Source organism: Ictidomys tridecemlineatus, chromosome 1 (genome assembly GCF_052094955.1).
Source record: "Ictidomys tridecemlineatus isolate mIctTri1 chromosome 1, mIctTri1.hap1, whole genome shotgun sequence".
NCBI lineage: Eukaryota > Metazoa > Chordata > Mammalia > Rodentia > Sciuridae > Ictidomys > Ictidomys tridecemlineatus.
In genome coordinates, this window is record NC_135477.1 from 251,166,749 (window position 1) to 251,188,401 (window position 21,653).

The following is a 21,653-nucleotide window of genomic DNA, read 5'->3' on the forward strand; positions in this document are numbered from 1 at the left end:
GCACTCATTCTGCCACAGTGACACGGGCATTGGGGACCAGCCTCAGGGCGGCCAGTGCTAAATTGGCTTTAATTTCTTACCAAAAGCTCAAAATCCAGCCAATTTTTGTACAGAAAGTTGAATGTCAAAAAGTCTAAAAAGTAGTAAATGTCCAGACTGATTTTAGGAAAAAAAAATACTTTGGCATTCTGAATAATAGCATAATAAATTTCAAAACATTATCCTATTATCCAGTTTTATATTCAGAGTATGAAATCACTTTTTACAGTCCTCAAAACTGACAAATTTCACGAAGAGTTAAGTCTTCTTGAATTGATGGCACAGGGCTACGACCCCCCCCAACCCCAAACACACACACACACAAAACCATAAAGCTCACTGTACGAAGTATGTGCTTTTTCTATATATTTATTACAGGTACAACAGAGGTCTTCATAAATAGTTGCATAAAATGTTAAAGCCACAACATTGCACATGATATGAAATAAAACCAAAAAACCCCCAATGAGTGCATTTACAGTATTTTCATCTGACTGTAGTGCTCAACAATCTGACTGACGGCTTGGGGTGAGGATGGGAAGGGGGCAGAGGGCTGGACCTAACTTGGTGTCTTGATTTGATGAGTAGACCCTTGAACTCTCAGAGGAAGGCCCCAGGAGAAGGGAAGGTGTGGAGAGGGCAGGGAATGACAGACTGAAGGCAGAAACAGTCTTATATACAAGTAAGGCCTACATTTCATCAGAGCAAAACGATTCATTCTATTTTATGCAAAAGTTTGAGGTTGAATGTACGTTTCAGAAGCCAAGTCTGGCGTCCTGTTAGACGCATCAGACGAGGTGGCTGGAAAATCTCAGCGCCAGGTGGACGCAGAGCGCTAGCCAAGGCCATGGGAGTGGCTATCACCTGGGCGAGTCTGCCCTGGAGATGCACAGTATCTTTGTTTTTGTTCATTAACACCAGTGGTTGAACATAGGCATTTTTTCTTTGAATAAATCTTGAAAATGTTAAATTTGCAAAATTCTATCCATGTTTGCTTAAAAAAGTCTTATTATTATTATTATTTTTTGCAGAAACCTGAATAAAATACTGTGATACAGCAACTCGATCTCTGCCTTTGCAGAGTGTAAGTGAAGGTCCTCCACCCCAGCGCAGCTTGCAGCTCAGAGTCCAAGCGCTGCTGAGCACAGCTTACTTGGAATGCAATTTCACACGATGAACATACTGGCAGCTGGTCAGTTAGGTTTGTTTTTTTTCCTCTTCAAAATTCAAATTAACAGCTGATTGGCAGGTGAAAGAGAATGAGAAAGAACTTCAAGATAGGTCAAACTCTAGGCAGAAGCCTGCTCTGTAGAAAGTTTTTAATGCTACGAATAGGTCGAACATCATTCTGGTGTTTGCGCCGCTCAATGAAGGAGGTCAGTCTGGACGTGTCGAGGACGCCCGAGCCTTTGCCGTTGCCGTTGCCCACCTGTAGCCACTGCTCCTGGAGAGCCAGTGCAGCCGAGGGACGCTTGGCAGGGTCCTCCTGCAGGAGGAAGCACACGAATTCCTTGGCCTTCTGGCTAACTCCTTTAAAGTAGTCATCTGGGAAACTAAAGTCTAATCGGCAAATATTCAGGCAGGTCTCTTCCACGCTGTCATCCAGGAAGGGGGACACACCGCTAAGAAGCACGTACGTGAGCACTCCAACACTCCATGTGTCCGAGGTCAGGGAGACAGGGTTCCCAAGAATGATTTCAGGAGCTGCAAACTCAGGGTTCCCCAGTAACTGGTGGATGTAGTAGGTCGTGTTGAGCTGGACAGCATCTCCAAAGTCAGCCAGTTTAATTGTTGGCTTGGCTAAACTCTGATCCACCAGAATATTCTCAGGCTAGAATACAGAATAAGACAACTGTCATTTTCAAACATACCTGATTTCAAGATTACTCTGATTGTCAGCAGGCCATGGAGAGGTAAAAGGCACCTGTGACGTCGACTGGAACACACTGCCTGTGCAGAACAGGAAGAACATTTTAGCACAGGCCCAGGCAAAGAGGAAAAGTGCTAACAGAGGAACTGCTGCCCCAGCTCAGCACAGACCAGCTGTCTCTGAATTCTTAAACAATAAGCACCCCGGATGTTCACTTTACCTCCCAGCACTAGAGCATTACTTTTCTTTGTAAATTAGCAGTGAACTTGGTCCCAAGCCACCTCAGTAAAATTCACAGGAACTTCTTCAAAGTGTCATGAAAAGTTAGAAGGTTCAAATGTTTACCTGGTATTTTACTGATTGTGTCTATCACTGAATGTAACTCTTAGAAACAGACCAGGAATCCATGATCCTATCCCCCTCCACTCCTTACCATTTCCCACAGGTCCCCAGAGCTCTTGGCCTGGCTCTGGAGGACAGGCTCAGGTGTCATGTGGCCAAGCTGGTTGAGGTCAGACCCACCCTTGTCCAGCCCTGGGTCTGCCAACCTTTAGGTCCAGGTGTGCTATCCTGCAGTTGTGAAGGTATCGGACGGCTTCCAGAACCTCCCCCAGGTGTGCTCTGATCTTTCCTTCAGTGAGGCTTCCCCATCGTACCACGCAGTCCAGGAGGCGACCCTGGTCAGCCCTACAGAGGTAGGAATGGTCATTGTCATGAATTTACAGACTTCCTCAGGCTAGTAACAAATGCACCATGGACCTGCCCCCCACTGTGAATGTTTTATAAGTACCTCAGGATTGTATCTTCACTGTACGGTGTGACTAGACAAGAAGAGTGCCTTTTGTGTGTGTGTGTGTGTGTGTGTGGTGCTAGGGATTGAACCCAGGGCCTTGTGCCTGCCAGGCAAGCACTCTAACAACTGAGCTACATCCCCAGCCCTGGAGAGACTTTTGACTCACTGTGAATATGCAAATATGGAAGGAGGTATCTGGGTCTTTACAGGAACTGGGTGGTCGAGAGGGATGGTCAGGGATTCAACCCTGCGCCTGTCAATGGAAGATGATGTGGCATGCACCAGGGCAGAGCCTGGCACGCAGCAACACTCTAGATATCTGTGTTTGAAGTCAGGGGATTACCCCACCTCCCTCAGACTTAGATTCCTATCTGTAAACTGGGCCACGTGAAGGCTAGAAGAGATGTGTAGTTAAGAGCCAGATTACAGGGCAACACAGCACCTACTCTGAACTCACCTTTGCTTCCCTGCATACTGTGGGTGGAACCCAGGGCCTACGCGTGCTAGGCAAGTACTCTACCACTGAGCTACACACCAGCCCTGAACTCACTCCTAATATTGAAAAAACACAAATGTTTCTTGGAGATTAGAATGTGGCAAGGGCTGGGGTCTCAGCCTGGCCGTATGGCATGGGGTAGGGTAAGTCTTGGTTGGAGGCTGTCCTGTGCCTTTGCAGGTACCCCACTTCTGCTCATTAAAACCAACAGCACCCTCTCCTGAGCTGCAAAGAACAAAAACAAAGAAAATCTCCAGATGTTTCCAATTATCTCTGGAGGTGAAACTGCCCCAGTGGGAACAGCTTCTCCAGCGTCACAATTTTGAGCATTCTTTCTTTATAAATAGGCTGAATCATTCTCTGAAATGGTACAACAGCACCAGGGAAGCTGCTTTGGCAGGGGCAGGAGTTCTCCAGGGAAAGTGCATCTGGCCCTCCCTTTTCTACCAGCCCCCACTTGACAGGAGTCCTCAAAGACAGGATTAGCCAGCCCTGAGCTGATGCCTGAAGGAGTGGCCACAAGCTGGTCTTGGCAAGACCACTCTCACCTCACTGAGCACACCTGCCACAGGCAGGTGTCAGGTATCAGGTCAACTTCAGGCCATCAGGAGTGGCCAGAGGCTGGCCTCTCTGTGGAGCCCTGGTGGGGTGGAGAACAGCCTAGGCCCTGGTGGTGCTGGTGTCTGCACCAGGCTGGACTGTCCCTGGACAGCTCTCTCTTTCCAGTCCGCCTGGACTGGAAAGCTCCAAAGCTGCCGTCTCTGTGGTCATATTTTATAAGTTCTGTGAATTCTAAAAACCTAGTTTCTATCCTTGGAGAACAAACAAATCAACAAACGTGTTCTGAGTTGAGGCTGAGGGACCAAAGCAGGGAGGAGAATCAGGAGTGCACGCACATCTCCAAGACCAGGACGTAGCTGGTGGGGGTCTCGAAGGTGTCGAGAAGGCCAATGAGGAGCGGGTGCTGGAGGTTCTGCAGGATGCCAAGCTCATGGGTGACCTGGTCACGCTTCATCAACTTCTTGTTCACAAACTTTGTGGCCACTGCTCGTTTGGTTCCTTTCTGATCACATTTCTTAACGACAGCAAATCTGCCCCTATGAACAGACAGAGAAGATCGTCTCCAGAGTACTGTGAGGTATGTGAAAGAACAGGCAGAGGCTGCCTCCATGGCACAGTGACTCAACCCTGTGCACAGGCCTAAGGATTACTCAGTGATGTCCACGAACAGCAAGACATTAGCAAACACCTGAGCCTTCTAGCTTTTCCCAGGCCATGCTGTGGGGAGTGTTGATGTTGGGAAGCCCAAATCCTGAGTGCGTCCAGGCCCTCCGTGGCACAGCTGCCACTCCTCCCTTTGAGTGGCAGCCTCCATTTCTCATGCCTTTTCTGGCAGGCTCTGTGACTTCCTGACCACTAAATGTGGCAGAAGTGACAGCACAAGAGAGCCTTAGTCTCACCAGGCAGCTTCTACCATTGTCCACAGGTACAGCTCTGGGCATGATGTGCAGAGGCTGAGGATGAACTTCTTGATGCCTCCTGAGCAGTGTACCCCTCCCACACTTGCTGAAAGGAACATCTGCAGTCCCTCGCTTGGCCATACCCTGGTAGGACAGGCAAGTCATGCCAGCTCATGGTCTCTGGAGTTTTACCCAGAGATGCACCTGCCCAGGCCAGGATGCACCTTAACTCTCTTAACCTTAACTCTCCATCTCAGGCCTATGCTTGCTGCCTTGTAGCATGAGACCTGGGGCTGAGGGAGGCTAAGCATACTCTGAACACAAGGACTATAATAAAAGTGTGGTAGGGCCAGGGCAGGTAATGGGAGCTTAGGGGTACTACTCCCTGTTTGCTCTTCTCCCCATGGGAGGTGGATGGAGTGTCTTCTCCCCTCCCAGTCACTGGGTGGTTGTCTGGTGACTTGTTCTGCCTGCACAATATGGAGGAAGTTCAGCTGTTGGTTTCTGACATAGAGCCTTAATAGACTTTGCAGGAGAAGCCAACAAAATGCCTTCCCAGTCAATCCAGAGTGGTATGAGGAGTAACTCACCACTACCATTAGGATAGCAAGTGGGGGTGTGACTTGTTACACAGCAATGCATAACTGGCAGACAAACAACCGGGACACAGGAATGTAGGACAACTTCACAATTGTGGTTTGAATATGAGATGTTCCCCCAAACTTCAGGAGACAATGTAGCAATAATCAGGAGTGAAATGACTGGATTAAGAGAGCTATAACCTGATCAGCCTAACCTAGTTTGAATGGAGAAAGTGGGTGCTAACTGTAGACAGATGGGACATGGCTGGAAAAGGTGGGTCACTGGGGGAGAGCCCTGGAAAGGTTGCTCTTCCCTGTGGACTCTTCCTCTACTTCCTGGCTACCATGAACAGAGCAGCGCTCCACCATGCCCTTCTGCCACTATGTTCTGCCTCACCTTGCGCCCAGAGCAATGGACTTGGACCACCTTGGACTAAGCCTCTGAAACCACGAGTCAAAATAAACTTTTCCTCCTCTGAGTTGTCCTTGCCAGGTTTTTTGGTCACAGTGATGAAAAGCTGACTAACACTGTAGTCATGCTTCCTGACCTTCCTCTCTTATCCATGGGACACATAGTCAGATGGGGTGAGTGGTGTGTACTACGAATGGCAGAGCCAGAGCTAGAAGGAACCTGGCTGGCTGTGGCATTGCCAAGTCACCATAGTCTGACTGCCTCTGACTTGTGGTTTCTACGCTGAAACTTCTCCCTTGGTTTGGTCAAAAAGATCCTGATACTCTTGTCTAATTATGTTATAATTCCTTTAAATCTCCAGACACAATTGAAACCCAAAGGACACATTCAGCCCTTCTCAACTAGAAGTCTATGAGAGAATCAAGTCCTACAAGAAGCCTGTGAGTGGTTCTGCTCTGAACTCTCCCAAGGGTGGTGCATAGTAGCACTGTTCTAGATGCATAAGCAGGAACCAAGTTCATCCCATCAGTGACGGCTTATGACATTAGGCCTTCATTTCTGTGGGAACTCTAGCTGACAACAGCTTCTTTCCCTCCCCAGTGACTAACTAATCAAATGTAACAAGAGGTTACCCCTCAAATGCAAGACACTAACTTCCACCAATGGAAATACACCTCGTTTAACTATATAAATGTACTCTCTTGAAAGAGGCTTTGGGGTTTACATTGTACCTGCCAAGCTCAGCCACTTCACTGTAGAAGGAGTCAAAGTTGTCTTTCCAGGTCACCATGATCCCATCACTCCCTGGACCTGCAAAAAGAGTAGCATCTTCTCTGAGTGAGTTTTCAGCGGAGCTCCTTGGTAAGGAGTCTCAGACCCACATCTCTGAGCATTTGAGATGTGGCTCATCTGAGTGAAGACAAATTGTGAGTAATCTAAGTACTGGATTAATGAGACTTAACATGAAGAAAGAAGGCAAAATGTCTCAGGCAGGAATACTTTATAAAACATTGATTTCTTATTAAAATTAGGTCCCAACTTTCTTTGGCCCAAGAATTAAGATCAAGAATCAATAAATGGGATGTTCTCAAACCAAAAAGTTTATTCTCAGCAAAAGAAACAATCTGCAAGGTGAATAGAGAGCCTATATCTTGGGAGCAAATCTTTATCCCTCACACATCAGACAGAACACTAATCTCTAGGATATATAAAGAACTCAAAAGGCTAAGCACCAAAAAACAAAACAACAACAACAACAAAAACCCAATCAACAAATAGGCCAAAGACCTGAACAGACACTTCTCAGAAGAGAATAAAAATCAATCAGCAAATATATGAAAAAATGTTCATCATCTCATTCCAGTCAGAATGGCAACTATTATGAAGAGACAACAATAAGTGTTGGTGAGGATGTGGGGAAAAAGATACACTCATACATTGCTGGTGGGACTGCAAATTGGTGCAGCCAATATGGAAAGCAGTTTGGAAATTTCTTGGAAAATTGGGAATGGAACCAGACATTTGACCCAGCTATCTTTCTCCTCGGTCTATACCCAAAGGACTTAAAAACAGCATACTACAGGGACACAGCCATATCAATGTTTGTAGCAGCACAATTCCCAATAGCTAAACTGTGGAACCAACCTAGATGCCCTTCAGCAGATGAATAGATTAAAAAAAAGTGGCATATATACACAATGAAATATTACTCAGCAATAAAAGAGAATAAAATCATGGCATCTGCAGGTAAATGAATGGCACTGGAGAAGATAATACTAAGTGAAGTTAGCCAATCCCCAAAAAACAAATGCTGAATGTTTTCTCTGATATAAAAGGAGGCTGATTCATAGTGGAGGGGGAGCATGGGAGGAATGGATGAACTCTAGATATGGCAGAGGGGTAGGAGAGGAAGGGAGGGGGCATTGGGTTAGAAATGATGGTGGAATGTGATGGACATCATTATCCAAAATACATGTATGAAGACACGAGTTGGTGTGAATATACTTTGTATACAACCAGAGATATGAAAAATTGTGCTCTATATGTGTAATAAGAATTGTAATGCATTCCTCTGTCATATATAAATTAAAAAATTTAATAAAGAAATAATAAAAACCTAGATATTCTAAATAAAATTACATATTTTAGTAAAATTAATTTTACTTTTATTTTTCTAGGAAAAATATAAAACTTTAATATATAAAATATAAATATTTTATAAAGATATTTTAAAAATCATAAAAAATATTTTATATAAAAATATTTAACATATAAAACTTTAATCTTCTGTTTTGCTCTCAAGGGCAGTAATGCTTTAGATAGTCTGCTCTTGATCACAGGGCCACAAAGCCTCAAAGCTTTGTCTTCCTTTCACAACATGAGGAATCACGGCTTCAGTGTCTTTACTGAATGTTCACAGTTTTTATAAAGTTCATAATATAAATATACTGAAAACATAGACATGATTTTATTACACAAGTGCCAATGAATATCACTTGTTAGTAATGAATCTAACATCATATATACCCAAAGGAAAGTAAGATGTTCTGTACTTTTTCTGTAAAAAGAATCTTAAATCTGTGAGCTGCAATCAAGAGACCAGCTGCCAGTGGCAAAAGAACACAGCTTTCACCATGTTCCCAGGTGTTCCCAGGACTTCTGCAGCAACCTGGCATTTTGGACCCTTGTTACCTGGGCTTTTCCCTCCCCTTTGCTCCTCTTTTGCCCTTTCACTTGTGCAGGGTTTCCCCTGCACTCCTGTGAGGTGCCAAGAGGATGCTCCCCTGGCACATCCCCAACAATTATCTGCTATTTGCCCCTCTCTTTTGGAAGGCTCTGTAAGTGACTTAGTTTGAATTTCAGGCTTTGACAAGTGTGGGGCACACTGGCTTTAGACTCCTGGCAGCTGTGTCCCACAGCTCAGGTACTTACCTAGAACCCTCAGACTGGCTGAAGATGAGGCTGAACCCATGTCGTTCACAGCAATACATGTGTAGATGCCATCATCTTCCGTGGTCACACCAATGATCTTCAGAGCGGCCTCCCCCAAGTCACTGGCACACAAAAGGACACACTGGGCATCAGAAAGTTTAGCACTCTGGGCACCAGTTCTAAATTCCTCCAGGCCACAGGCAGTTAGGAGATCTAGCACTTATGAGGAATTTTAAGCAGATTGTATTGCACATGTGGAATACGTATTAACCAAAAACATGAGCCATTTTAAGGAAGATTACTTTGATTCCAGGGCTACGTTTCCTTTTGGAAGATGAAGAGAAAAATGAACTGTGCCTTCATAAACAGGCTGAATGTTACAGCATCCATGGAAATTATGTCCTTCACAGTAAAGAGGCATTTCCACTCACCATGTAGCAAGATTGTGCTCCCAGCCAGTGACCCCCCCCCCCCCCCCCGAGTGGGCCATTACCTGTAGGAGATGCTGAAGTGGCCGTCGTTGTTCAAGGTGTTGTGTTCAGGGCCCTTCCAGGTGATTGAGGCCTTGGGGCGGCCACAGACACGACATCTAAGAACAACGGTCTCCCCTGTCTCACACGTGACCTCACTCAATGGGATGACGAATTCTGGGGGAACTGGAGGAGAAACAAGCTGGTTAAAGCCAGTTATCGTTGGCTCCTCCCCTACACCCTCCAAGCATCCCTAACGAACTAGTAAATCCTAAGATGCTGCCCAAGCCTAGAGCACCCAGGAAACCCTCTCCAGAGTCTGTACCTGAGTGTTCTGAAATGCCCCACAGACCTATGAACTCTTAGAGGAAAAATGGCAGAACTCACCATCATAAATGTAGTTGGGATTGAGAAGCTGAAATGGAAAAGGCATAAAAGGTATTAACCAAAAACATGAGTCATTTTCAGGAAGATTACTTTGATTCCAGGGCTACATTTCCTTTTGGAAAATGAACAGAAACATGAATTGGCTGCTTGGGTGTCAATCCACATAGACCACTGTTCACTGCTGCTAAAAGCACCCCAAACTTCTTATCAGACCAATTTGGGTGAGTTTTTTCTTCCTACCCACAAACATAGTCCTTAAACTCAGAGATGTCCATATCTCTCACCCTAATGGGCGGATCCAGCTGGCCCTTGAGCCTTTCCTAATGCAGAAGGGTCAGAGTTCTTCCCCAGGGTTGCTTGGGTTGCTTTCAGGAGATTTTTTCTTTTCTTCCAGGCAGAACTCCCATCGGATTCAGGCAACTTGATTACAGAGGCTTCAGACTGACTGAGGCCACCTCTGAGGGAACTTGTTAAAGCCACAGAACCTGCACCTTCTCACTTCCCCTCTGAGAACAGGGAAGACTAAGCCACAGTTTCTTTGCACTTAGTCTCTGTGCTTCACCTGAGGACTTAACTATATCCTTTGAAGCTCTATGTGCACCTGGGGAGATGTATAGGTGCAGACCTGGTTCCTGGTATGCTGGTATGTAGGCATCCCTGTGCATACTGCTCTCCCTCACATCACACCATGCCTCCCCCTGCCAACATACTGCTCGCAGGGCAAGAGGGAGGCATGGTGTGATGTGAGGGAGAGCATTCCCAAGCAAGTACAGGCTGTGGGTCTGCAGTGTCTCTCCCTCCCTGCTCAAGGAGGGACAACACAGGGGATTCTCACTTACCTTCACAGATACCTTGTTGCTGAGCCCTTCCCGGGATTTCCGATAACCATTCTCTAACTTGCCCTCCCTTTTGCCGTCTTTATCTTTTTTCTCAGATTTTTTCCTTAAACGGAGTGCTGTGTGCCAAGATGTTGACTTCCTAGGGAGAGAAAGAACAGTATTGCGCCTTCCCAATGTTCAGCAAATCATACCTGAGAGCATCAGAGAGAGTCAGGATGTTCACTTCAAGTTGGTTGGAGTGACTGAAGACCCTTCAGTAACAGAGATCTCCACTGATACCCAAGAAATGGGAGGTAAAATCAATAATTTCTTAACTTAAGTTTTAAGGATTAAAATACAAAGGTGCCTGTGATGGTTAATTCTGTGTCAACCTGACCTGGCCACAGGGTGCTCAGATGTTTGGTCAAACATTCCGGGTATTTCTCACTGAGATGATAATTTTAATCAGTAAAGTGATCACTCTCTCTTAATCCTGTTAGGACTCCCTCTTCCAGTCATTCAAAGGCATGACCAAAACGAAAGTCTGGCTTTCCTAGCAAGAGGGAATTCTCTAGCAGACTGCCTCAGGCTTCATCTGCACTGTTGGAATTTGGATTTGCTAGTCTCCAGAACTTCATGAGCCAACTCCTTATAATCTCAATCTCTCTCTCTTTTTCTCTCACTCCCCTCTCCCTCCTATTGGTTCTGTTTCTCTAAAGAACCCTAATACAGGGTCCAAGACTATATTTTGAGGAAACAAAGCACAAAATGTGACTTTTATCTTTCAAGTCCACTCACTGTAATTGACATATGAAAAACTGCAAGACAGGATTCTTTAACAATGTACTAGAGTCAACTTTCTGGGCATCAAGGAGAAACAGGACAAGGGACTGTCATGGGGAGGGAGGGGTGGTTTTTGCAGTGTCTGGGTGGCGAGACCCTGTCTCAAAATAAAACATAAAAAAGGCTGGGGATATGGCTTAATGGTTAAGTGGCCCTGGATTCAATCCCTGGTACAAACAAACAAACAAAACATCAACAAACCATTTAATGCAGAAAAATCAGTTTTAAGTTTCTTTAAATGAATTATCTTCCAGTGTGTAAAGCAGGATGGTAAAAGAATCACACAGGACTTTCCCTGCAGCCTAGCAAACAAGTATCTTCATGATGTGCCCAGCAAACTTCCTGACTGTCAGGGGTCCTTAGAAACCCCTCTCTTGTACCCAAAACCTCCAGGGATTTATTTGTGATCTGAAAAAGCCACATATTTCTAAATACAGATTATTAAAGGAAACTGTTAAGCTACAACTGTTAGGCTACATACATTCTTCTCTCCAGAAGAACTGTCTGTCTTTGCTTCTGGTCACATGTTTTCTGAGAGGTGAGCCTACATGCACAGATATTGGTATAGCTTTCCCTTCCAAGTCTCATCCTTCCAGTCTTAATGTTCCATGTGCATGGGTTCCTCTTTCCCTTGGCTGCCACATGGGGCTGGCCTCCCCAACTACACTCACTTGAGAGTCCCGTCGGGGTTCTCCATGATGACTGCACTGGTGTGGCCCAGGACGAAGCCCGGAATCCAGCCCTCGGCTGCGGGGCACTGGTCAGTGGCGGCACGGAACACCAGAAACATGTTCTGCTGGTTGCTGGCCAGAATTTGAACGACCTCTCCTTGATAGACGTTTATCTCATCCTCCTTCACTGCCGTGTAATCGTGTGTCACCAACATGGTGGAGATGTTGCTACTGCTGCTACTTTCACTCTGTAGAGGGACACATGAAGAAAAAAAGGTAGATAGGAACTGAGCTGAGAGCTGGCAGCATGACGTCATTGGTCAGTGCACCACAGCACCAGGCCCCAGAGCAAGGCTCACCAGACAGACACGGAGCCACTCCCAACTTTTCCTTTACACTCTCTGTAGCTAACTTAGCACATCTTTTTCAATAAGTGAAAATCAGGGTTTCTCTGGACAGCAATTTAGAAACAATCTTTAAAACACTACTGCCATGACAACACTTCTTTGGAAGCTTCATGATATTATGGTCCATCTTCCTTTTGCCCACCCAGAAGAGGCTGAGTCCTTAAGCTGAAGCCATGTTGGGTTATTCTTCACCAAATGCAGTGATGTAACTGTTCAGTATTCAATTTAAAAGCACAAAGAGTGGCACTTCAGCTCACTGCCCAATAGATTAGATAAGGAAGACATCCCTAAAGCTTCCAGATAAAATGTTCATTGGGAACATATATTCCAGGATCATAGGCTGCTGTCCTGCCTAACCATTTCTGTTCTTTCCTTTCAGAAAGAAGAATGTGGAACACCTGAAAGGGAAATCAACTGCTATTCCGCTTTTAGGGACAGTTGCTCTGTCTTCTTTGTATGTCCCTTGGTGGATGCTTCCCTTATTGCTTCCTGATTCCATTACCCCCAAGGCACTGTTGCCATGAGAACGTGTGCTAAAGCATCACAGGATTACTTGCCTCTGGTGTTGCAACTCAAAACTTTGGGAAGAGACCTTCAGGGATGCCTACCCTGCCCTCATCCTGCAGTCCCAGTCAGTACCCAGTGACTGACATATAGTAGGCACTTCCTAACTGTTGGGTGACTCAGTTAATGAGCCAAGACTGTAAAACAAAGATCATTTCTTCAGGCTACCTACCCAGGCCCAGAAGCCAAGGGGTGCAAGCTGCTGATTAGAAACAAACAGCAGTTATCTTTTCCCAGCTTTTATTTAAAAAGTGACCTATTGTTCCAGGGTAGGAGAAACAGAGTTGAGACTACTGCCAACTCATGAGCTACTCTTGCCCACGTGCCCTCTATCAAGTTAGGATGTGGGAAATGGCATCTAGAATCCTATCTCCATGAGCTTGTTCTCAAATGCTCCCATGATGACCAGGGCTCCAAAGGTACCAGCCTCTGCAGGACTCTCTGGATTACACTCACTTGAGAGTTCCATCCCTGGGCGGGAGACAACCCTGACATACCTGCTCTCTCAGCTCTGTCCATGGAGCCTGTGTCAGGACACGTTGAATAGATCCCTGACTGATGTCCTGAGATGGTGGAGGGGACACTTATGAAACACATATGAGGCTCAGCCTGGGAAAGCCAACAAGCCAGTCACTGGGAATTCCAAAGACCATTATTATGCACCGAGTGCTTCAGAGGATATTTAAATAGAATGAGATGGAGCTGCTGCCCATCTCTGCCAAGGAGGAGTCTGCTCTTTCCTGTCCCTCATAAATGTGCACTACTTGCCGGTGACCCTTCAGCTCAGTGGCTCAGTGGCTGCTAAGCATGTCAGGCTTTGGCCTCTGCCTATTCCTTTATACTAGTCCATACTTAAAGCATGTACTTTAATATTTTGACTGAAATGGCAACACCCAAAAGTTCTTTGATTACAGGGCCAAAAGTGCTAGAAAATGTAAACACAAAACTTCTGTGACCATAGCTGCTTTGGGTAATACATCATACCAGGCTATAATTTGAGTATTTTGCTATCATAATCATAGCAGTTATTATTTTTTGAACACAACCTATGTGTTAGGCATTTCAAATCTATCTCCCTTAATTCTCACAATCACCTTGCCAGTGGGCATGACATCAGCCCCTTAGAGTGTGTGTGGGGGGTGAGTCTGCACAGGTTACCAGCCAGTGAGAGAAAGGGAGGGCTAGGAGTGACTTCCAAATGTGTGTATCTTTAATGCTACCTAGGTGGCCAAGGCAGAAAAGCCACACCACAGAGCCTCAGGAAAGGCCAATATGGTCATGTTTTGGGTTGATTCACATTCACTCCACCTGGTCTGGCCTCAACAAAACTTTGCAGAAGGTACCCATCTAGAGGGGGAAGAAGGATTTGGGCCCTGGACTAGGCATGGCTGTTTGGCTGTAACCACTGACAGCTCCACAGAAGTGCTCAAGGGGGAAGGAGGCCTCTGCTGACCAGCCAGGTGGTCTAGGAGCTCAAATTGGTAGAAGCTAGACAGTAGCTCCTTTTAACTAAAATTCTGAAGAGGATATTTTCAAATCCCTGCTTTGGGCCTCAAGTTTTTCCTAGGCTTCCAGGCCATTTCTGTAAGGCATTTTGACTATCTAAAACACTCTTGACAATTTCTCTTTCCTGGTTACCTACCACCACCACCACCACCAAAAAAATAAAAATAAAAATAAAAAAAGTATGAGGCAGAAAGCAAACCCCAAACTCTCTGCACCAGGTGCTACCCATTGACGGTGTCTTGTCTTAGGTGAATGTCTTGGGGCGGAGCTGGTTGAGACCTTTTTATCCAGATCTACTCAGGAGTGTCCAGAGATGGCCAGCACTGGCTCCTGCACTGGGACAGTAGTCTGACAGAGACTCTGAAGTTTCCTCTTGTGCTTACTGCCAAATGTTTGGGTTAGGATGAACTCAAAAGATGTCAACTCGCTGATTCTGTACGGGTCACAGCTGTTAAGCCATGCCAGCACACCGAGTAGACACAGAGCTGCTAGTAGGCTGTCTGCACCTTCTTTCTGACTGAAGTCTGTTCAGATGCTCACTGCCACCTGGCATTTTCAATCAAGCTGGGAGGCTTCCTAGCTCTGGGGGACAGTGAGGCTGCTGGGGCATCCACTAGATGACCCCTGCCCAACCATTTTTGAGAGTAAAATTTGAGTGTAAATAAGTGTATCAAGACCCATATCTTAAATTATTCCTCAAGTAAATACAGTTTAGCAAAATAAGTAACAAAAAGTAATACAAAAGAATAAGATCAACCCAACTATGCGATTAATAGAAGTCCAGAGGAAAGGGCGAGACATGCGGAAGCTAGATTTTATAAATATATATATATATATACACATATACACATACATACACAAAGAGAGACACAGACCCTTTTAGGGAAATGTATTTAAAAATTTATAAAGCAATCAAACATACACTCATTAGAACAGTTCTATTCACTCACGCATGCCTTCAGGAAAGTGTTATGGGCCAGGCCGTCTGCTGTGTGGGAAACACTGGAGGACAGTGAGGAAGCCACAGAATGGGGGGAAAACCCAGCACAGCCACCCTATGCTTGAGAACACAACGTGAGTGACAGCAAAATGAGCCACAACACCCCTCCGCAGAACCTCCTGCCTGCCCGCTGCGCCCTCTGCTGGACAGACACCAGGCATTCTGGCAGCCTGTGCAGGAGCAGGTCTCCAGGGGCCCAGGGGCCAGTGTCTCTTCTCCAGAGTGATACTTGGGCTGGAGAAGTATTCCCACTGGGCAGATTCCTTCCCCCCATTTTGCCATCTTAATTTGCTTTCAGTTGCTGTTGGAAGTTTTCTTGAGGGAATTTTTTTTTTCATTGGATGAGCAAAAAATGCTGCAAAGATAATTTAAGGCATAAAAGAGCAAAATCAAGCGATGAGCAAAAGCTTAAAGTGTACAGATTTCATTTAAGTAGGAGGTAGAAAGCAGGAAAAAGGACTCCTTAAAAAAGTGTGCACAGAAGGCAGGGGCTAAAAAGGAAGTTCCAAGATACTCTGCTGGCTGGAAAACTAAAGAGACTGATAGGTGCTGCATTCAGAAGGTTAATAATATGCTTTCTCTTACGAAGGAGACACGAACAAAGCAAGGAGCAAGTTAGTAGAGATGAAAGCGGGTGCTGTCCACGGTCCCAGGAAGGGTTAGAAGTGTCTGCGTTCACTTGGTGCCTGTGTGCGTCCGTCCAGGCCCCTGGGGCACGGACACACACTGCACACACAGAGAAGCCACAGAGGTGTCTACTTGGGCAGTGCACAGGAGTGCTGGAGAAGGTGATGACTGCCACACAGCACTGGAGAGCTGGAGTTAGTACGGAGCAGAGTGGAGAGCCACGGCGACACAGGTTTAGAAGAGCTGGCGTGACAGAGGCGGCAGGGCAGGCGGGCGCAGGCTCCCTGGTGTTCTTACCCCGTTGCTCTGGGTGGACTGCACGGACTGCTCGCTGGCTGAGGAGCACGTGCTCATGCGGTCCGTGTCCTTGCTGGGGGCTGTGTGGCGATGTGTCTGCCGCTGGAGGGAGTCGCTGTCCCCCGGGAAAGTGAAGGAGCCCGGCCGGCTTGCCGGGGAGGAGGGGATGGAGCTCCAGAAGGAGCCCCCCTTCTGTAGGGGGCTGCTGGGGGGAAAGGGCTCCTTTCCAAAAGGAGAAGGGACTGTGGTAGAAAGAGGAGAGTTCAGAGGCGAGATGGCCCCAGGTCTGGGCTTGCTCAGGGGCAGAGGGCCCAGGTTCCCCCGAGCGTCCTTGGCATTTCCATCTTGATTTGCACCGGAAGTGTTCCCGGAGGTTTTCCTGGGGCTGTCCATCACCTTCATCTTGGGGATGGGTTCCGTTTCTCGCTCAGGACCTTCTGAGTCTCCGCTCAAGGGGAGCCTGCTGGGTTGGCCGAGGCTGGCCTCAAAGGCCAGGCTGCTGCTGGGAGGAGGCAGTGAGGGGCTGGGAGCAGACATACCTGACATCTTGTCTGCCTCTGCCTGGCTCGAGGCTGCAGAGGAGACCAGCACAGGGGGGTGGTGTCTGACAGGCTGTGGGATCCGGGAGGGCCTGCTTCTGCTTGAGCTGGGGCCACTGCTGCAGCTGCTGGGACCACTGCCATGGCTGCTGCCACCACCACCGGAGGCCCCGCCGCTGCTGCCCCCACCCCCGCTGCTGCTGCCCCCGCTGCCACTGCCGCCGCCCCCGCTGTGGTTCCTCTGGTACTCGATGGGTGATGTCAAGGCTGTAACCAAGCAAGACACAGCAGAAGAGACTCAGTCAGGGCACAAGAAAAAGCAAACCACTGGGCAGAGGAAAAAGCACGTCATCCAACCAGAAGGAAGTGCTGGGCAGCCTGTAGTCACCTAGTCACCATGGCCTGCAAACATCCACACTTCCTACAACTGCAGGCCCACACCACCAGCAGTGAAGGGGAGACACGGCCTCAGTGCACTCTGTTCCTTGAAGAGTTAAAATGACTCTATGGAGGGGACCGTGGTGGGTGGCAAGAGAAGGCAGTAGGAGAGAGGACCAGATTGTGAGACTTCAGTTTCCCAGAGCAGGCAGGTAGAGCCCCTGGGCAGCGGCTACTGGCAATGGGAAGCCCAGCATATTGTTGAGATAGAGCCGGCTAGAACTCTGCAGTGGGAAAGGTTAGTGCAACTTTTTATAAAGGTCCTCTTTAAGCCAGAGAGTAGGTAGACAAAAGAAGAAACTGGCAGAGGGTGAAATAACCTCTCAATTACCCCACTTGGTGGTGACTGTATAAACCACCTCTGTTTTGCAGGTTGGACAAACTAGACAAGGGGAGTAAAGAGCTCCACTAGGCCCTTGATGGTCAGGAAGCTCTCTCTCAGCTTCAGTGATTTTGTTGTATCAGACAGTCATCTGTAGGAGAACACAGGAATCATGCCAAATAAGATATACATGAAAACCCTAACCCAAATTCTTAAGGTGTTCAAACCTTTGTGGATTATTACAGTTAGATGCAGTGTCCCCGCCTGGGACTCCCTGGCAAATGTTAAAAGGCATCCTGGCACCAGAAGCCCTTCACAACTGTGCAGGCCCCAGCCTCTCAGAGGAGTAGGCAGAGAGCGAGGAGGCGGCTGCCCCTGCCCCATTCAGGATCTTTATTATCATCATCATCATCACCTACATTGCACGGCATCAGTAACCTTCAACATCATAGCCTAATCATGCTTGCAGTATGGGGCAGTTTATTCTATTTTAAAGATAATTACAGAAGCCCGGCAATTTCCCAATCCTCTGTGATGAACTGGTGTTTAATGCAACACTTAGGAACAATGTTTAGAAGACCTGTATTCACTCATAGCCAGAGGATCCAATTCTATGGCAAATGAAAACAATTATTAGCCAGAACTGGACAGAAGAAGACTGGAGTGGATACTCAGGCAGCTGATTCCCACTGGGCTAAAAGGGCCACATGACTTTAGATTCCCTGAGTGCTTCTGTTCCTGGATTTAGAATGTCATGCAAGGTGTAGAAGTGGTTTTCTTAGGACAGAGACATTACCATACCCTCCTGGATTGGGGCACAAGTATGGAGCATGGAAGCTAAAAAAAGGACACAGAAAAGAGAATTAAACAGCATACAGATGCTGACTCAATTCTCCAAGCTTTCCACTGATCACTAAATTCAAGCCAAGAGTCACAAGGAGATGACCATGTATGAAGGGGTAACTAGTGCGTCCTATCTATTTTGGTTTTACAGCTCCTCTATGATCACTTGAGTCATGGAAACTGGGAAGGGTAAAACTGTGCCTTGTTTTGAATGAGGAAGGGAGGTTTGGGTGTGCAATACACTTGCCAACATCTTCAACATCCTTGGCAAGCTCCATCTTACATTCTTGTGCATCCTGCTTCTAGGGACAGGGCAGTAGAGATTCTGTACTAAACAGAATGGAACAGCACAGTTGTGAGGGAGCTTGATGGCTGATCCCAATCCTGACTGCCACCAACAACCGTAGGGACTCTGGGCAAACTATTAATCCACTTTGTGTCTCAATTTCCTCATCTATAAATTGGGCACAATAATAGTATTTGCCACAGAAAAATGTATGTTAAGTTCAGTCATTATTTTTAACATGAATGGGAGACATAAACATGAGAAACATAAACATGTACACTAGGGAAAGAACATATGTGGAAGACCAACCTTTCATGTGACTGAGTCACACTGTCTGGCTGGGTGTTTTGAGGTGTCCAAGTAGCAGAAATGCAGCAGGACTTCCCCACTCTTCTTAGGTTCGAGGGATGGTGTTGTGTCTCGTGTATGGGCGTGTCTTGCTACAGCCCATGGGTGGAGCTATGCTCACCTGTTCCTTTGTAATATAACCCCTTGCCCTGTTTGGGATAGAATGTTCCATGGAAATACCTTTTGTGTGTCCCCTCATCTTATTGTGCCCTTGGGTGTGACCTACCTAGATGTCAGTCAACCTGCTGACAGCAGACATCATGAAGCTAGACTCAGCCCCCTGAAACTTGACCCCTTGCCTCATTTGAATGGCTTCTCATCAATAAAAGGGGTCAGTGCATGCTCTCTCTTTCTCTCTTCCTGTGGACCCTTAAGGTCAGAGGAGCTGTCACAGCGACCTCCAAAGAAAAAGGTATTTCTGTCTCTTGTGTGGTTATTTCGAGAAGCCCAGTCAGCCCAGTTCACCTGGAGTGACCACTGAGCCTCTTAGTCATGAACAAAACCCGGCAAACACACACATACACACAGTCACAGAACACACATTACCATTTAAAAAATTGCGCTGGTTTTCTAAAATTTGGTTGATTTCATGGATCCATGTTTGCCGGACACTTGGATTTGATGAATGCAAAATGAAGGTCTCTACCACGTCACCTGTCCTTGATGTCAGAGCAAATTTACATGGATCATTTTCCACATTTTCCTCCAGGCAAAGGCAACTCACCTTAAAAAAAATCAAAGCATTGTTCACAATAGCTAAGATGTAGGAGCAACCCAAGTACCCATCCACCAACGAACAGATAAAATGTGGTGATGTGTACAGTAAAGTACTATTCAGCCTTGACAGAAACAAAGGCTCACGTGCATAGCCTTCCCATGCAATGAACACAGGTTAACTCTGGAAACTTTCTGCTGACAAACTAAAGTACAAGAAGCCAGACACAAAAAGACATTTATATGAGGTCCCAGAATAGTCGACTCCATGAGACAGAGAGTAGAATGGGGCTGCCCAGGGCTGGGGTAAGGGGACAGTGGAGATTTAGTGTCTAATGGCTACAAAGTTTCAGTTCTGTAAGAAGAAAAGAGTCCTGCAGACTGAAAGTGGTGATGGTACAACAATGTAAATACACTTTCAATATCACTGTGGTATATGCTTAAAAATGGGTAAGAAGGTAAATTATATTACATGACCTTTACTCCAATACAAAAATCAAAGCACATTTGTCCCCAGAGGCCAAGTGCAAAATGAATTTCATCCTTTCAAAACATAAACAACTATTTTTTGGTTGAGCTGCCATTTTTACTGCCTCAGAAACTATTGTAGGTTGAGTACCCTTAAAACGAAATTTGAAACTTTTTGAGCACTGACATTACATCACAAATGGAAAACTACACACCTGACCTCATTTGATGTGTTACGTCAAAATGCAGGCACACTCAATATATGGCATAGCACTACCTTCAGGCTGTGTTTAAAGTGTGTGTGAAAGTAAGTGAATTTTGTATTTAGACTCAGATCCCATCCCCAAGATATTTTATTGTAATATCAAAACCAGAATATGCAAATAACCTAAAAACCAACCAACCAACCGAACGAACAAAACTCCTTAAAATCTGAAACACTTCTGGTCCCAGGCATTTCAGATAAGGGATATTCAACCTCTATCATGAAGCTTTTCAATGTCTCACTCAGTTACATGGAGATCATCAGGAGCTGAATGTTTTGATTAATAGCTTAAACAATCTACTAGAAATGTGGACCTGGGACTGTTTAAAAAAAAAATCCCTCTGCAATGACCAGTGTTTATTCCTTACTTGCTTTCCCAGGAATAAAAGAAGATACCACTTAAAAAAATTTAAATATCAATAAAACGTAGGAAAGTATATGTGCTATCATGATTAAAATACAGAAAATAATTATAGAAGAAGCAGAATACATAAAATAACAATGAGAGAATTTCTAAAGTGCTGGAGCAATTTTCTGTCTGGTGACTTGTGAAAAGAACAGGTGGGAGTTCTGATGGGGGTTGGTGGGTCATCATGCACAGGGGAGACCATGCTCCCAGAACCTCAGAGGTAGAGGTCTCCAAAGGCTGGGACTGGGGTCTTAGAGGTGGCATGAGATACAGATACAGGACTGTAATTCATCTCCTGGTGAAGGCAACCACTTCCTTCAGCTTCTTGGCCCTGAAGCCTCTGCAAGGTATTACGGGTAGAAGGCCCTAAAGCCCAAAGGCTGAACCCTGGACAGATCTGCTCCAGGTTCAGGCACATGGAGGCTACAATGTTACTAGTGTGCTGAGAGGTCTTCAGGGACCCAAGTGGCTTAGTGTAGGAGACACTAACAAAGGGAAACTTATCTCCCTTCTGACCCCAGGCTGCATTGCTAAACAGGAGGGAAGGAAACTGGGAGAGATACTTGTATCTCCTAAGGCCTATTTGCTGGGACTGAGCCCTCTTCTGCTCTTTTCTGTCTCATCCTCAATTTACAGATTTAGGGCTATTTGCAATAATTTTCTTTGTCCATTTATTTGTCCCTCTCTTCCATTAGACAGCATGCTACATGAGAGCCTGGAGGGTAGCTGACTGGTCCATCTCTGGAATTCCATGCCTAATGCTGAGTGCTCGGTACTTCCTTGCTGAATGGAGGAAAAGAATAAGACACAGAGCAGCTATTTTCTCTGGTCAAAGAGTGATACTCCAAA

General features: G+C 46.1%; 1 protein-coding gene across 6 annotated transcripts in view; it reads right to left on the minus strand.

Moving 5' to 3' along the window:
• Positions 1-392: 392 nt before the first annotated feature.
• Trio (trio Rho guanine nucleotide exchange factor) overlaps positions 393-21,653 on the minus strand; it is a 331,000-nt gene continuing 309,739 nt past the window's right edge. For 4 of the 6 annotated variants that reach the window (XM_078018036.1, XM_078018031.1, XM_078018037.1 and 1 more), the window contains 11 exons: positions 19,495-19,672; positions 16,173-16,978; positions 11,772-12,019; positions 10,279-10,417; positions 9,440-9,467; positions 9,076-9,238; positions 8,583-8,704; positions 6,383-6,461; positions 4,095-4,295; positions 2,458-2,596; positions 393-1,870 (listed from right to left, as the gene is read on the minus strand). In XM_078018036.1, the coding sequence (XP_077874162.1) occupies positions 1,322-1,870; positions 2,458-2,596; positions 4,095-4,295; positions 6,383-6,461; positions 8,583-8,704; positions 9,076-9,238; positions 9,440-9,467; positions 10,279-10,417; positions 11,772-12,019; positions 16,173-16,978; positions 19,495-19,672 (2,652 nt within the window). In that variant the 3' untranslated portion in view covers positions 393-1,321. Of the gene's footprint in view, positions 1,871-2,457; positions 2,597-4,094; positions 4,296-6,382; positions 6,462-8,582; positions 8,705-9,075; positions 9,239-9,439; positions 9,468-10,278; positions 10,418-11,771; positions 12,020-16,172; positions 16,979-19,494; positions 19,673-21,653 lie in introns of those variants that run through there. The other 2 variants (XM_078018041.1, XM_078018046.1) reach the window with 2 other exon arrangements.